Raw genomic sequence first — 14,884 nt, 5'->3', positions numbered from 1 at the left:
TGGACGAACGCGTTGCGATTCCACACTCCATTCAAGACGCGGTCTTGGAAAGCCTCCACTTAACGCATCCAGGAAGTTGGGGGATGATAACGCTTGGCCAATACGCGTTCTGGCCGTACATGCACCGCGAAATTCTAAATAAAGCGGCCACGTGCAAGACTTGCACTGATATTGGTAAGAACCTTAAACCTGTTATTCCGGCGTCTAATTGGAAACCTTTATTGCCATGTACAGAACCCAATGAAGAAATACAGATTGACTTTGGAGGGCCTATCACGAATGAAAAAGATCAAGATACATATTTTCTTGCATGTATTGATCGTTTTTCCAAATATCCTTCTGTAGAAGTATTTGATAAAGCAAATGGACCAAAAGTACTAAAATTTTTAGACGATTACATTCAAATCCACGGTGTTCCCCGAAATATTAGACTTGATCAAGCACGATGTTTAATAGGTTACAAAGTTAAATACTTTTGCAAACAACATAATATTAAATTACTACCTGCCCCTGTAAACGATCATAGAGCCATAGGATTAGTGGAGCGTTTGATACAAACAATTAAAAGACGCTTAGGCTGCATGAAATTAGACAATAGAAATAAAACATTCATAATTAAAGAAGCAATAAAGTCAATTGTATATCAATTACGTATATGTAAACAAAAGACTACAAATGTAACACCTTTCCAAGCACATTTTGGACGAAAGCCAAACACACCACTAAGTAATATAAGTACAACACCTAAATCATCTAATCTGTCATATGAAAACATTCTTCACCACTATTTAGACGCCGATACTGTCCCTGTTGAGGACTACCTCGATGACAATGGATGGGTGACGGGAGACAGAAGCGACATTCTAATTGAGGAAGCAATGCAAAGAGCACAAGTTGACGCCGGACGCCGCTACAACGGCGAACACAACAAATCTGTCTCTCGCTTCATATTACACCCAAAACTAAATAACCCCATCCCCAGATCGGAAAAGTCACTGGATTTGAAGCTCGCTCGCAAGGTGACTAAACGATCCAAACGAGACCTTCGCGGTCTTTGGGAAACACTGGCACCAGGAAGTACGGTTGTTCGTACATCAGATACGACAACCGTCATCAAAGAGCCAGGAGTACCCGAAGTAAGTGTTCGCAATAGCGATATTGCTAAATTCGGTACTCGCGCCGAAAGGAATACCGAACTATGGCAATATGCGCAACGTCGACCCCTCCCATACGACAAAACCACGGAAGAAAAAATCGCACAGCACACGAAGGATTTAAAGAAGTTTCGCGGGGAGATCAAAATTCGACACCGCCCAACACAGTCAGATGCAGCATCGGGCGTGTCATCTGCAAATAGTAACATCTCAAAAGCAATGTTGGCACGAAAACCACGAAAGCCCCAAGCCGGAGGAAAACGGTCACGTCACACATCGGTGAGTCTGAACACATCAAATGCATCGTCTGTTGCTGCCCCTTCAGTAACGTCTTCAACCACATCTCCATCAAATACTAGTACTAAACGAAACCGACGAGCCCCAGAATATTACGCATTCGAAAGCTCGGTCAATTTGGTTAGTGACGACTCAACAGCTCCGGTTTCCAAGAAACCGAAACGAACAAATCCGGTGATTGAGACAATTCTTCATGAAGAAGCTACACGGCCGCCAGTTCCTGATACAGATTATGAACTGACGATTGCAAGCCCCTCTGCACCACCACCAGTGGGAACTTGGTCTCCTGAAGAGTACAATTACAAAGATTACGCTCGGGAAGTTAGCATGAGTGTATTCGATGCGGAAAACCAAATTTAAACTAAAACTATTTCAAACTTTCATTGTTAACTTCCAATCTTTATTTCCAATCTGTAATTGTTAAAATCATTTTGGAATTGCCCTGCTTTTCCATTAATTTCATGTTTTTGTTCAATTTCAATTCTCCATGTGTGTTAGTTCTACATTCTTTTAATTTGATGTTTCATTTGTAACGCTAATTCGCGTATTATAAAGTTGGATGGATTCGCATCACGTTTGTGCATTAATTTATATCGCGTGCATAAAATTTACTGCATATGTTGTCAGTTTCCGTTATGTTAGTTTTCTCTTACATTCGAGACTCAATTACATTAATCCTACGGCACTCATTTATCGCTACTCACTATGTATACTATCTATAATAACCAGTACATATTTTAATATTATTCTAAATTTTATACTGATGCAGTTTAAAATTTTCCGCTCAGCGCAGGATATGTGGTACGGTTGTACCATAATTTAGTTCTCATTTAGTAAAATGTACTTAATTATTTTATACTTGTCCTTGTAAAACTAAAAGTCAATGTTCACATAATTATAAATTACCGCCGACTAAAAAGTCATTATTTCATACTGTTCACACCTCCCACTTTTACTCAACTATTCATTCTTTTGAATCTTCTTATTGAATTCAGTCGTTCGCAATCTAATCTCTTTTCCACTAGATAAAATCTTAGCGGATTTGAAGGAGAAATCCATCATCATTTAATCTGTCTGCATTCGCACCGCGATTGTAGTCAATTCTAAAAGTAACAATCCATTTGAAGCTGGAAACTTGGATTCGTACCTCGAATCCATACATCTAAATCTAAGTGGATTCACAGCACGATTGTACCCCATAGTCAGGGTTATCACACACTGCTAAGTGAGAATATTTGACAACAAAAAAACCGAGAATGGAGGGAGCAGACTTTAGAAGCATAAACCGACAAATGTCGGAAGAATTGCTCTTGAACGACAGGCGAAGCAATTTAATTCATGGTCTTTAGTATAGATCAATTTTTTATGGGTGCGAAAAAACCGGGCCCCAACCGGGATTCGAACCACTGATCTCCCGCTCCATGGCCACTCGCACCGAACACTGCGCTACAAGTCAACCAATTGTCCTACTCTGTAACCGATTTTATATTAGCAACAAGCTTGACTTCAGAGCACTAGAGATCACTCAAAAATGATGAACAAAAGCGTCAAAAAGTCACTTGAGAAGTCAAAGAATGTTCTAGAAAAGCCCAAAATGGTCAAGCAAAAAATTTGCATAAAAAAGACATATAAGTTTACAATAATTGCTATGAACTGCGTTCAAGAGCAATTAATAAACTCAATTTTGCATTTTGGCTTAAATTTTCATTTTCTCTACTCCAAATATCATCAAGTACAATTGTTCCAATAGTTTAACAACAGATGTTCTGTTTTTTTATCGAAATTCTACAACCAAAGGAATTGATTCAAATGAATTACTACAACCGGCGCTACCATCCTAAAGGCTAATCCACAGTGCATCAATTTTTTATGGATGCAAAAAACCGGGCCCCAACCGGGATTCGAACCACTGATCTCCCGATCCATGACCACTCGCACCAAACACTGCGCTTCAAGTCAACCAATTGTCCTACTCTGTAACCGATTTTATATTAGCAACAAGCTTGACTTCAGATCACTAGAGATCACTCAAAAATGATGAACAAAAGCGTCAAAAAGTCACTTGAGAAGTCAAAGAATGTTCTAGAAAAGCCCAAAATGGTCAAGCAAAAAATTTGCATAAAAAAGACATATAAGTTTACAATAATTGCTATGAACTGCGTTCAAGAGCAATTAATAAACTCAATTTTGCATTTTGGCTTAAATTTTCATTTTCTCTACTCCAAATATCATCAAGTACAATTGTTCCAATAGTTTAACAACAGATGTTCTGTTTTTTTTTATCGAAGTTCTACAACCAAAGGAATTGATTCAAATGAATTACTTCAACCGGCGCTACCATACTAAAGGCTAATCCACAGTACATCAATTTTTTATGGGTGCAAAAAACCTGGACCCCACCGGGATTCGAACCACTGACCTCGCCATCCATGGCCAACCACACTTACCACTGCGCTACAAGTCTCCTACGGTGTAACCGATTCTATATTGGCGTCTTTTAAATTATTCAGCCATTTCAGTTTGAGAAAGGTCTCACGAAAGCTCAGTAGATGCTGCCTTTGTGACGTATTACGTCTCAGAGACTGTATTTGACACCGGCTTATTAGACAATGGTGTACAAAACGTTTTTTAAACGATTATGGCGTAATAGACTCCATTGTAAGGCAATCAAGAAAGCTACTGAAGTCGTCAAACGTATTTGAACTTTCCGGCTCCGCCCGTAAGCAAGTGTTTTGACCAAAGAAACAAAGAATCGAGCTCACATAAGAAAGCTAACTCAATATCATTGCTGATTTTGTTTGTGTTTGTGATTTTTTTTCTGTTGAGTAGATAGATCGTTAACAAAATTTCATAATCTTATGCTACGTTCACGTGGATCATTTCATCAAGTAACAAGTTCTAGAAAAAAGGGTTGTAAGTTTTACTCTATCACTATTGTGCTGAAACTAGCAGTCAAACTAAATCTCAAATTTAGTGACGTTTTGTTGGAGCCCCACTCTATTTTTTCTAGCATGCATTGGAATGATACATAAACAGTTCAAAGAGATTTTTAAAATGCCTGTGAAACCTCCAATACTATTCACTCAGAGGTTTAATTTTTGTTGTGTCACAAATAATCAAATAATTTACGAAAAGACGCTTCAATGTAGCAGCGTCTACTTAATTTTACTCGGGTTTTTATTGTTCCCACAATTTCACCTAAAACATTATTATTTCTTTTATCAAACGTACCAAACACTTTCTTGCAATTTCCTTTTTGACTGGAAAAAACATTTTTTCTATATCATTGCCTCGAAAAACGGCATTTTTGCACAACTTTTGCATTTTTAAAATAAAAAAATACGAAAATGAGTAAACAATCCACAGTACATAACATTTAATACACACCACACTCCACAACAAAAATAAATGAACCAATTTTTGTATATATTTGAAAAGTCTAGAGCACTGCTTCTTGACCGAAAAACTGGAACTATCTAAAACTTTACCATAGCAAAACGCCAAATTCTTCAATAAATGTCGGTCACTTTCTGACCCAAAAATGACTCCAAAACCACCTCAAACGCCCGATTCAGGCTTTCTTCCCCCTTTAATTTTATAAAAATTCATAATAATTAGCCAACACAATACACATTACCGACACCATAAAGAACATATAAAATTTTTTTTAGCAAATTTTCAGACACGTTTTTACACCCATTTTTCGTGCAATAGTCACGTTATTTTGTTCACCATTCATTCCCATGCAGTTTTTTCAAATCGGAGCTTCACATCAAAGTTTCTTCTAAGTGATTAGGATTGAACGTAATTGGCAGATTGCCAGAAAATAGCCAAGATAGCTTCACATATCTGTAGCTCTACAAAAATAGTGAAAGAAACAGACGAAAAACTTTTCTTAAATGCTGAGAGGTTAGTTTTGACAAATTTGTGCTATTGCTGCTCCTACTAGGTGCTCTCAAGTAACCTTCAATTAAATTGACACACCCAGTTGACTGTTTTTGAATTTCAGTAACGAAAAGTGAACTTCAGAGTGATGAAGTCATTTTTGAGAGTGATGTGGATCACGTGTGACCAAAAACCTAATCACGCCAATGAACAAAAATTTTCACGCGCACAATTCAGTTTAAATTGCATGCACGAATGAATAGATGTTTCACTGCCTTAACAAAACCCTAACCGAATAAATGGATTGGGAAAAAATTTCGGATTGATAAAATCCGATCAGAAAAATCAAAAAACAGTATAAACCATTCAAATTGCCGCACGTGAACAACAAATCACAAAAGATAAAGCTATTTTGTCTTCAAGCACGGTTTTCTTATTCTTCTTGAGAATTGAGTGAAAAAATTTCACGCTGCAAAACCACTCGTTTTTTCTGTTCACTTCCTGTGTTGGCGGGACCAAAATCACAACTCCAATTTGACTTCAAAAATGAAGAAAATGCGTGAACAGCTCTTAAAAAAAGAACCCCCCTTAGAATTCAAATCCTTTGCATTGTAAAGAAAAACAAGAGAAGGCCGATTACAGCCCCACCTATCGCTGTGCGGCTATTAGTAACACTTACATTGGAGCAAAAATTGATCAAATATACACAATCTTGTAACATTCGCTCAGTGTTCAGTTAGGTTAATCACTTTACTTTTCAGAACTTTATTAGTCTCAGTCGTTTATTAGTCTCAGTAGACTAGAAAAACATTCATAGTTGAAAAAATATCACAAAAATTTTGAAAGCGTTCACAAATTTTTTTAACATCAATTTACCTTTCCAAGTTTTAATCAAAAAATTCTAAGTTCTGTCACTCTCACAGCACCAAATCCACAAACATACCCGGCAGATAACCGGAAAATAGCCGCCGTTGATTCTCAAAACCATGATTGGGGTTGAAAGAGTAAAATAATGAAAAAAAATTTTTGTAGAAAAACGATTTTAAAGTGCAAACTATTTTGATGTTATTTTGTAGTTGATCATACTCCTGTTTCATAGTGACACGATACAGGAGCTATTTTCAATACTAATAAGCATTAGAGATGGTAACTAAGACTTATAAGAACCAAGTTCGAGTAAAAGGCATATAAAACTGGGCTGTATGGGATTATCCTGCTACTATTTCTGATTTCGTTTTTTGATACTGACTCGTCAATTTGAATTGATTTGCTGCGCAACTGCTGTCTAAAAACACTTTTAGCAGAATGAGAGAAGAGTGAAACTAGCCTAGAGAAGTCAAATAGATTTCACGCAAAATGTTGAACAAGCTGTGAACTAAGGTAAAGCGAAAAAATTTTATTCGACGAAGTAAAAAACATAGCAGGACAAGTCCTGACGTACAATTCAAAGAATTTTCATTGACTAAACAGAAAACTAGACCTAGGACGGACTATGAATGGATTGGAAAAACCATTTAGAAAAAAAATCCGATCAAAAAAATCGAAAAAACAGTAAAAATCAAAGTGAAATTGCCGCATGTGAACAAAAAACCACTAACGAGAAAGCGAATTTTTGTTCAAACACCATTTTCTCACTCTACTTTAAAATTAGAGCGAAAAAAAATTCACGCCGCAAAACCACTCGCTTTTTCGCTCCATTTCCTGTTTCGGCGTGACCAAAATCACCACTCCAATTTGACTTCAAAAATCATGAAAATGTGTGAACAGATCTTAAAAAAAAAAGACAGCGCCCCAATACAATTCAAATTCTTTGAATTGTAAAAACATAGCAGGACAAGTCCTGACGTACAATTCAAAGAATTTCCATTGACTAAACAAAAAACCTAGACCTAGAACGGACTATGTATGAATTGGGTGAACCATTTTAAAAAAAATCAGAAAATCAATGTCTAAATGCCACATGTCAAAAAAAACCACTAGCGAGAAATGGAAATTTGGTCCAAACAAAAAACTAGGCCCAGAATGAACTATGGATTCGGAAAACCATTTAAAGAAAAATGGATCCAAAAAAAATCGAAAAAAAGATCGAAAATCACTACTCCAATCTGATTTCAAATATTATGAAAATGTGTGCAAAGAATACAGCAAAAAATACAATTCAAATTCTTCTGTAAAAAAATAGGAGCGCTATAATAGCCGGCTGAGAAGCTGAGGCGGCTATTAAAAAATACTAAGTTAAGAACAAATCTTACAAAAAAGACGGCGCACCAACACAATCCAGATCTTTGGATTGTACAAAACCTGTGTAATACAAAAACTTCGAGTCGTAAGACACACACGGTTACAATTATTGCTTCAAACTTGAGAGCAATTAATCACCACTCAATCAAAAATTTAATCCTAAATTGGCCAATTACACTAGTACATCTGTTAATAACGAGTAGTCAGATTTAAATAGTCTTCAGTAGAGTCAGTTACATTTCAACTATTGATGCAGTTCTCATTGTAAAATCATCAACTACTCTTCTCTACCATCTGTAGCCTCTCAGTGCATCTATGCTTTGGTTATAGTCGAATACACCTTCAGTCGGCCCATAAGCAGATCTGGCAAACTCCTGATCTCGAATGTATTCAACAGCTACGGCCTGTATTTGATCTACAGTAAAACTTTCTATTTTATCCACCGTTTCTTCAACACTCTCTGGGTGTCCAGGACCGAAAAATAAGTCTTGCGCTAATTTGCCTTGTAGCGCGGGAAGGCTGTAGATGTCATCAATTACTTTTCCCTTTAGAGACCTCTTGGCTCTCATTAAGTTGCTTTCTATCAAATTGAGACATTGATTCCGCCAGAAATGACATACGAACAGACCAGCATCATACAAGTTCTCAGCGTCGGCGACGTAATAGTTCCCGAACAAGCCACAATCACTGTAAAAGTGTGAAAATGAGGTAACGGAATATAATCCACTATCGGGATTCTGAACAGCTTTGCCCAAAGTGTTCAAGCCCTGGCCAAGACCTCCGTCGGATTTATCGTGTGCACCCATGACTTCGGCCAAAAGCCTGAGTGGAATTCTGTCGGGACTGTCGTATGCACAGCCATTGAAGCCCATGGCCACGTGAGCAAGAGGCAGATCGTCGTCACGGTGTTGAACCTAAACATCAACTCAGTTAAAGAAAAAAAACTTTGGCGTCACCCATACTAAAGAGCTTTGCTGGGGGTGTTCCTATCTTTTAAGGATTTCATTCAGTGTTTTTACCAAGTTTTTCGAGGTGCCGGTACAAGGTAAAAACGTTCTGATTTCTGCCTTAGTTAATTTCTGGGTTAATAGAGGTGCTTTTTATAGGCAAATAAACGGCAGAGGTATTAACTGAAATTCAACCAAAAGCTAAGGCGTGATACTAAGGTTGTTTAAAAAAGCTGAAGCCGGGACCTCCTTATTCAAAACTAAAGGTATAGATTACTGCGCTAGGTGTTATATTGGTTAATTTTTAAGGTAATGTCATGCTGGGAGCAAATCAACATAAAAATGCATCATAAAAATGAAAAGTTGTTTTTTTTTTCATTTTTTCATGGTTTGTTTTTTGATTTCATGTTTTCTTATAGCTCATTTTCGAATCCCAAATTTCTTTTTTTATCTCATTTCCTCTAAAGGGAATTCTTTGGTTGGTCTTATGTGTCTTGTTGAAACGTTTCATCTCTTCTTCGAGGGCTTTTGAAAATCATTTTTTTCCGCTTGAATTGCAAGAGAATAGAATAAGTGTCAAATTTGGTGGGTTGGTTAAAAAGAACACAGGGAAGGGTTGCGGAAAAAAAATATTGTGGTATTGGCGCCATGCCGTCTCATTTCTTATTGAAAATGATTGTTGTATTGCAATCAAATGAACTATGGAGCTCTGAAAAGGTTTTGTTTAAAGAAATCGAATTATTAAATTTGACGATGAATTAATTATATCAAATTAAAAGCAGCGATGCATGGAAATGCGATTACTGCGGCAGGTCAAAGCCTTCAAGCAGGGAGGTTCTGGAGGGGAAAATTTGGGAGCACTGGGTTGGGTCGTACATTTTAACGAGTCGGATGGTAGATGAAGAAGGGTGGAAGATGGAGTGTCGTACATTTGACTATTGGGATAGTAGATGAAGAGGGGGATGGTGGATGAAGTGTGGTACATTTGACTATTTGGATAGTAGATGAAGAGGGGGGATGGTGGATGAAGTGTGGTACATTTGTCTATTGGGATAGTAGATGAACAGGGGGATGGTGGATGAAGTGTCGTACATTTGACTATATCGGTATAGTAGATAAAGAGGGAGAATGTGAATGAAGTGTCGTACATTTGATGAGTGCGATAGTAAATGAAGAGGGGGATGGTGTATGAAGTGTCGTACATTTGACTATTGGGATAGTAGATGAACAGGGGGATGGTGGATGAAATGTCGTACATTTGACTATTGGGATAGATGAAGAGGGGGGATGACAGATGAAGTGTCGTACATTTGACTATTGGGGTAATAGATGAAGAGGGGGATGCTGGATGAAGTGTCGTACATTTGACTATTGGGATAGTAAATGAAGAGGGAGGATGGTGGATGAAGAGTCGTACATTTGACGAGTTGGATGGTAGAAGAGGCGGGCTTGTAGATGAACTGTCGTACATTTGACTATTGGAATAGTAGATGAAGAGGTGGGATGGTAGATGAAGTGTCGTACAATTGACTATTGGAATAGAAGATGAAGAGGGGGGTGGTCGATGAATTGTCATATATTTGACTATTGGGATAGTAGATGAAGAGGGGGGATGGTGGATGAAGTGTCGTACAATTGACTATTGGAATAGAAGATGAAGAGGGGGTGGTGTATGGATTGTCATACATTTTACTATTGGAATAGTAGATGAAGAGGGTGGATGGTAGATGAAGTGTCGTACATTTGACTATTGGGATAGATAAACAGGGGGGATGGTGGATGAAGTGTCGTACATTTGACTATTGGGATAAGAGGTGAAGAGGGGGGATGGTGGATGAAGTGTCGTACATTTGACTATTGGATAGTAGATGAAGAGGCGGCACGGTGGATGAAGCGTCGTACATATGACTATTGGGATAGTAGATGAACAGGGGGATGGTGGATGAAGCGACGTACATTTGACTATTGGGATAGTAGATGAACAGGGGGATGGTGGATGAAGTGTCGTACATTTGTCTATTGGGATAGTAGATGAACAGGGGGATGGTGGATGAAGTGTCGTACATCTGACTATATCGGTATAGTAGATAAAGAGGGAGAAGGTGAATGAAGTGTCGTACATTTGATGAGTGCGATAGTAAATGAAGAGGGGGATGGTGTATGAAGTGTCGTACATTTGACTATTGGGATAGTAGATGAACAGGGGGATGGTGGATGAAATGTCGTACATTTGACAATTGGGATAGAAGAAGAGGGGGGATGACAGATGAAGTGTCGTACATTTGACTATTGGGGTAATAGATGAAGAGGGGGATGGTGGATGAAGTGTCGTACATTTGACTATGGGGATAGTAATTGAAGAGGGAGGATGGTGGATGAAGAGTCGTACATTTGACGAGTTGGATGGTAGAAGAGGCGGGCTTGTAGATGAACTGTCGTACATTTGACTATTGGAATAGTAGATGAAGAGGTGGGATGGTAGAAGAAGTGTCGTACAATTGACTATCGGAATAGAAGATGAAGAGGGGGGTGGTCGATGAATTGTCATATATTTGACTATTGGGATAGTAGATGAAGAGGGGGGATGGTGGATGAAGTGTCGTACAGTTGACTTTTGGAATAGAAGATGAAGAGGGGGTGGTGTATGGATTGTCATACATTTTACTATTGGGATAGTAGATGAAGAGGGTGGATGGTAGATGAAGTGTCGTACATTTGACTATTGGGATTGATGAAGAGGGGGATGGCGGATTAAATGTCGCACATTTGACTATTGGGATAGATAAACAGGGGGGATGGTGGATGAAGTGTCGTACATTTGACTATTGGGATAAGAGTTGAAGAGGGGGGATGGTGGATGAAGTGTCGTACATTTGACTATTGGATAGTAGATGAAGAGGGGGATGGTGGATGAAATGTCGTACATTTGACTATTGGGATAGATGAAGAGGGGGGATGACAGATGAAGTGTCGTACATTTGACTATTGGGGTAATAGATGAAGAGGGGGATGGTGGATGAAGTGTCGTACATTTGACTATTGGGATAGATGAAGAGGGGGGATGACAGATGAAGTGGCGTACATTTGACTATTGGGGTAATAGATGAAGAGGGGGATGGTGGATGAAGTGTCGTACAGTTGACTATGGGGATAGTAATTGAAGAGGGAGGATGGTGGATGAAGAGTCGTACATTTGACTATTGGGATAGATGAAGAGGGGGATGGCGGATTAAATGTCGCACATTTGACTATTGGGATAGATAAACAGGGGGGATGGTGGATGAAGTGTCGTACATTTGACTATTGGGATAAGAGTTGAAGAGGGGGGATGGTGGATGAAGTGTCGTACATTTGACTATTGGGGTAATAGATGAAGAGGGGGATGGTGGATGAAGTGTCGTACATTTGACTATTGGGATAGATGAAGAGGGGGATGGCGGATTAAATGTCGCACATTTGACTATTGGGATAGATAAACAGGGGGGATGGTGGATGAAGTGTCGTACATTTGACTATTGGGATAAGAGTTGAAGAGGGGGGATGGTGGATGAAGTGTCGTACATTTGACTATTGGGATAGTAGATGAACAGGCGGATGGTGGATGAAATGTCGTACATTTGACTATTGGGATAGATGAAGAGGGGGGATGACAGATGAAGTGGCGTACATTTGACTATTGGGGTAATAGATGAAGAGGGGGATGGTGGATGAAGTGTCGTACAGTTGACTATGGGGATAGTAATTGAAGAGGGAGGATGGTGGATGAAGAGTCGTACATTTGACGAGTTGGATGGTAGAAGAGGCGGGCTTGTAGATGAACTGTCGTACATTTGACTATTGGAATAGTAGATGAAGAGGGGGGATGGTGGATGAAGTGTCGTACAATTGACTATTGGAATAGAAGATGAAGAGGGGGTGGTGTATGGATTGTCATACATTTTACTATTGGAATAGTAGATGAAGAGGGTGGATGGTAGATGAGGTGTCGTACATTTGACTATTGGGATAGATAAACAGGGGGGATGGTGGATGAAGTGTCGTACATTTGACTATTGGGATAAGAGGTGAAGAGGGGGGATGGTGGATGAAGTGTCGTACATTTGACTATTGGATAGTAGATGAAGACGCGGCACGGTGGATGAAGCGTCGTACATATGACTATTGGGATAGTAGATGAACAGGGGGATGGTGGATGAAGCGACGTACATTTGACTATTGGGATAGTAGATGAACAGGGGGATGGTGGATGAAGTGTCGTACATTTGTCTATTGGGATAGTAGATGAACAGGGGGATGGTGGATGAAGTGTCGTACATTTGACTATATCGGTATAGTAGATAAAGAGGGAGAAGGTGAATGAAGTGTCGTACATTTGATGAGTGCGATAGTAAATGAAGAGGGGGATGGTGTATGAAGTGTCGTACATTTGACTATTGGGATAGTAGATGAACAGGGGGATGGTGGATGAAATGTCGTACATTTGACTATTGGGATAGAAGAAGAGGGGGGATGACAGATGAAGTGTCGTACATTTGACTATTGGGGTAATAGATGAAGAGGGGGATGGTGGATGAAGTGTCGTACATTTGACTATGGGGATAGTAATTGAAGACGGAGGATGGTGGATGAAGAGTCGTACATTTGACAAGTTGGATGGTAGAAGAGGCGGGCTTGTAGATGAACTGTCGTACATTTGACAATTGGAATAGTAGATGAAGAGGTGGGATGGTAGAAGAATTGTCGTACAATTGACTATCGGAATAGAAGATGAAGAGGGGGGTGGTCGATGAATTGTCATATATTTGACTATTAGGATAGTAGATGAAGAGGGGGGATGATGGATGAAGTGTCGTACAATTGACTATTGGAATAGAAGATGAAGAGGGGGTGGTGTATGGATTGTCATACATTTTACTATTGGAATAGTAGATGAAGAGGGTGGATGGTAGATGAAGTGTCGTACATTTGACTATTGGGATAGATAAACAGGGGGGATGGTGGATGAAGTGTCGTACATTTGACTATTGGGATAAGAGGTGAAGAGGGGGATGGTGGATGAAGTGTCGTACATTTGACTATTGGATAGTAGATGAAGACGCGGCACGGTGGATGAAGCGTCGTACATATGACTATTGGGATAGTAGATGAACAGGGGGATGGTGGATGAAGCGACGTACATTTGACTATTGGGATAGTAGATGAACAGGGGGATGGTGGATGAAGTGTCGTACATTTGTCTATTGGGATAGTAGATGAACAGGGGGATGGTGGATGAAGTGTCGTACATTTGACTATATCGGTATAGTAGATAAAGAGGGAGAAGGTGAATGAAGTGTCGTACATTTGATGAGTGCGATAGTAAATGAAGAGGGGGATGGTGTATGAAGTGTCGTACATTTGACTATTGGGATAGTAGATGAACAGGGGGATGGTGGATGAAATGTCGTACATTTGACTATTGGGATAGAAGAAGAGGGGGGATGACAGATGAAGTGTCGTACATTTGACTATTGGGGTAATAGATGAAGAGAGGGATGGTGGATGAAGTGTCGTACATTTGACTATGGGGATAGTAATTGAAGAGGGAGGATGGTGGATGAAGAGTCGTACATTTGACGAGTTGGATGGTAGAAGAGGCGGGCTTGTAGATGAACTGTCGTACATTTGACTATTGGAATAGTAGATGAAGAGGTGGGATGGTAGAAGAAGTGTCGTACAATTGACTATCGGAATAGAAGATGAAGAGGGGGGTGGTCGATGAATTGTCATATATTTGACTATTGGGATAGTAGATGAAGAGGGGGGATGGTGGATGAAGTGTCGTACAGTTGACTTTTGGAAGAAGATGAAGAGGGGGTGGTGTATGGATTGTCATACATTTTACTATTGGGATAGTAGATGAAGAGGGTGGATGGTAGATGAAGTGTCGTACATTTGACTATTGGGATAGATGAAGAGGGGGATGGCGGATTAAATGTCGCACATTTGACTATTGGGATAGATAAGCAGGGGGGATGGTGGATGAAGTGTCGTACATTTGACTATTGGGATAAGAGTTGAAGAGGGGGGATGGTGGATGAAGTGTCGTACATTTGACTATTGGATAGTAGATGAAGAGGGGGATGGTGGATGAAATGTCGTACATTTGACTATTGGGATAGATGAAGAGGGGGGATGACAGATGAAGTGTCGTACATTTGACTATTGGGGTAATAGATGAAGAGGGGGATGGTGGATGAAGTGTCGTACATTTGACTATTGGGATAGATGAAGAGGGGGATGGCGGATTAAATGTCGCACATTTGACTATTGGGATAGATAAACAGGGGGGATGGTGGATGAAGTGTCGTACATTTGACT

The 14,884-nt window shown here is 39.5% G+C and overlaps 1 protein-coding gene across 2 annotated transcripts in view; it reads right to left on the bottom strand.

The window, feature by feature from the left end:
- Positions 1 to 7,718: 7,718 nt before the first annotated feature.
- The window catches only part of LOC142336215 (cytochrome b-c1 complex subunit 1, mitochondrial-like), a 313,919-nt gene continuing 306,753 nt past the window's right edge, over positions 7,719 to 14,884 (bottom strand). For both annotated transcript variants that reach the window (XM_075384885.1, XM_075384884.1), the window contains exon 4: positions 7,719 to 8,491. In XM_075384885.1, coding sequence (XP_075241000.1) covers positions 7,865 to 8,491 — 627 coding nt within the window. In that variant the 3' untranslated portion in view covers positions 7,719 to 7,864. The remainder of the gene's footprint in view (positions 8,492 to 14,884) is intronic.

The sequence above is a fragment of the Convolutriloba macropyga genome, chromosome 3, assembly GCF_964194025.1.
Source record: "Convolutriloba macropyga chromosome 3, txConMacr16.3, whole genome shotgun sequence".
NCBI lineage: Eukaryota > Metazoa > Xenacoelomorpha > Acoela > Convolutidae > Convolutriloba > Convolutriloba macropyga.
The sequence above is the reverse complement of the archived record's forward strand: the minus strand, read 5'-3'. Positions and strand labels throughout refer to the sequence as shown.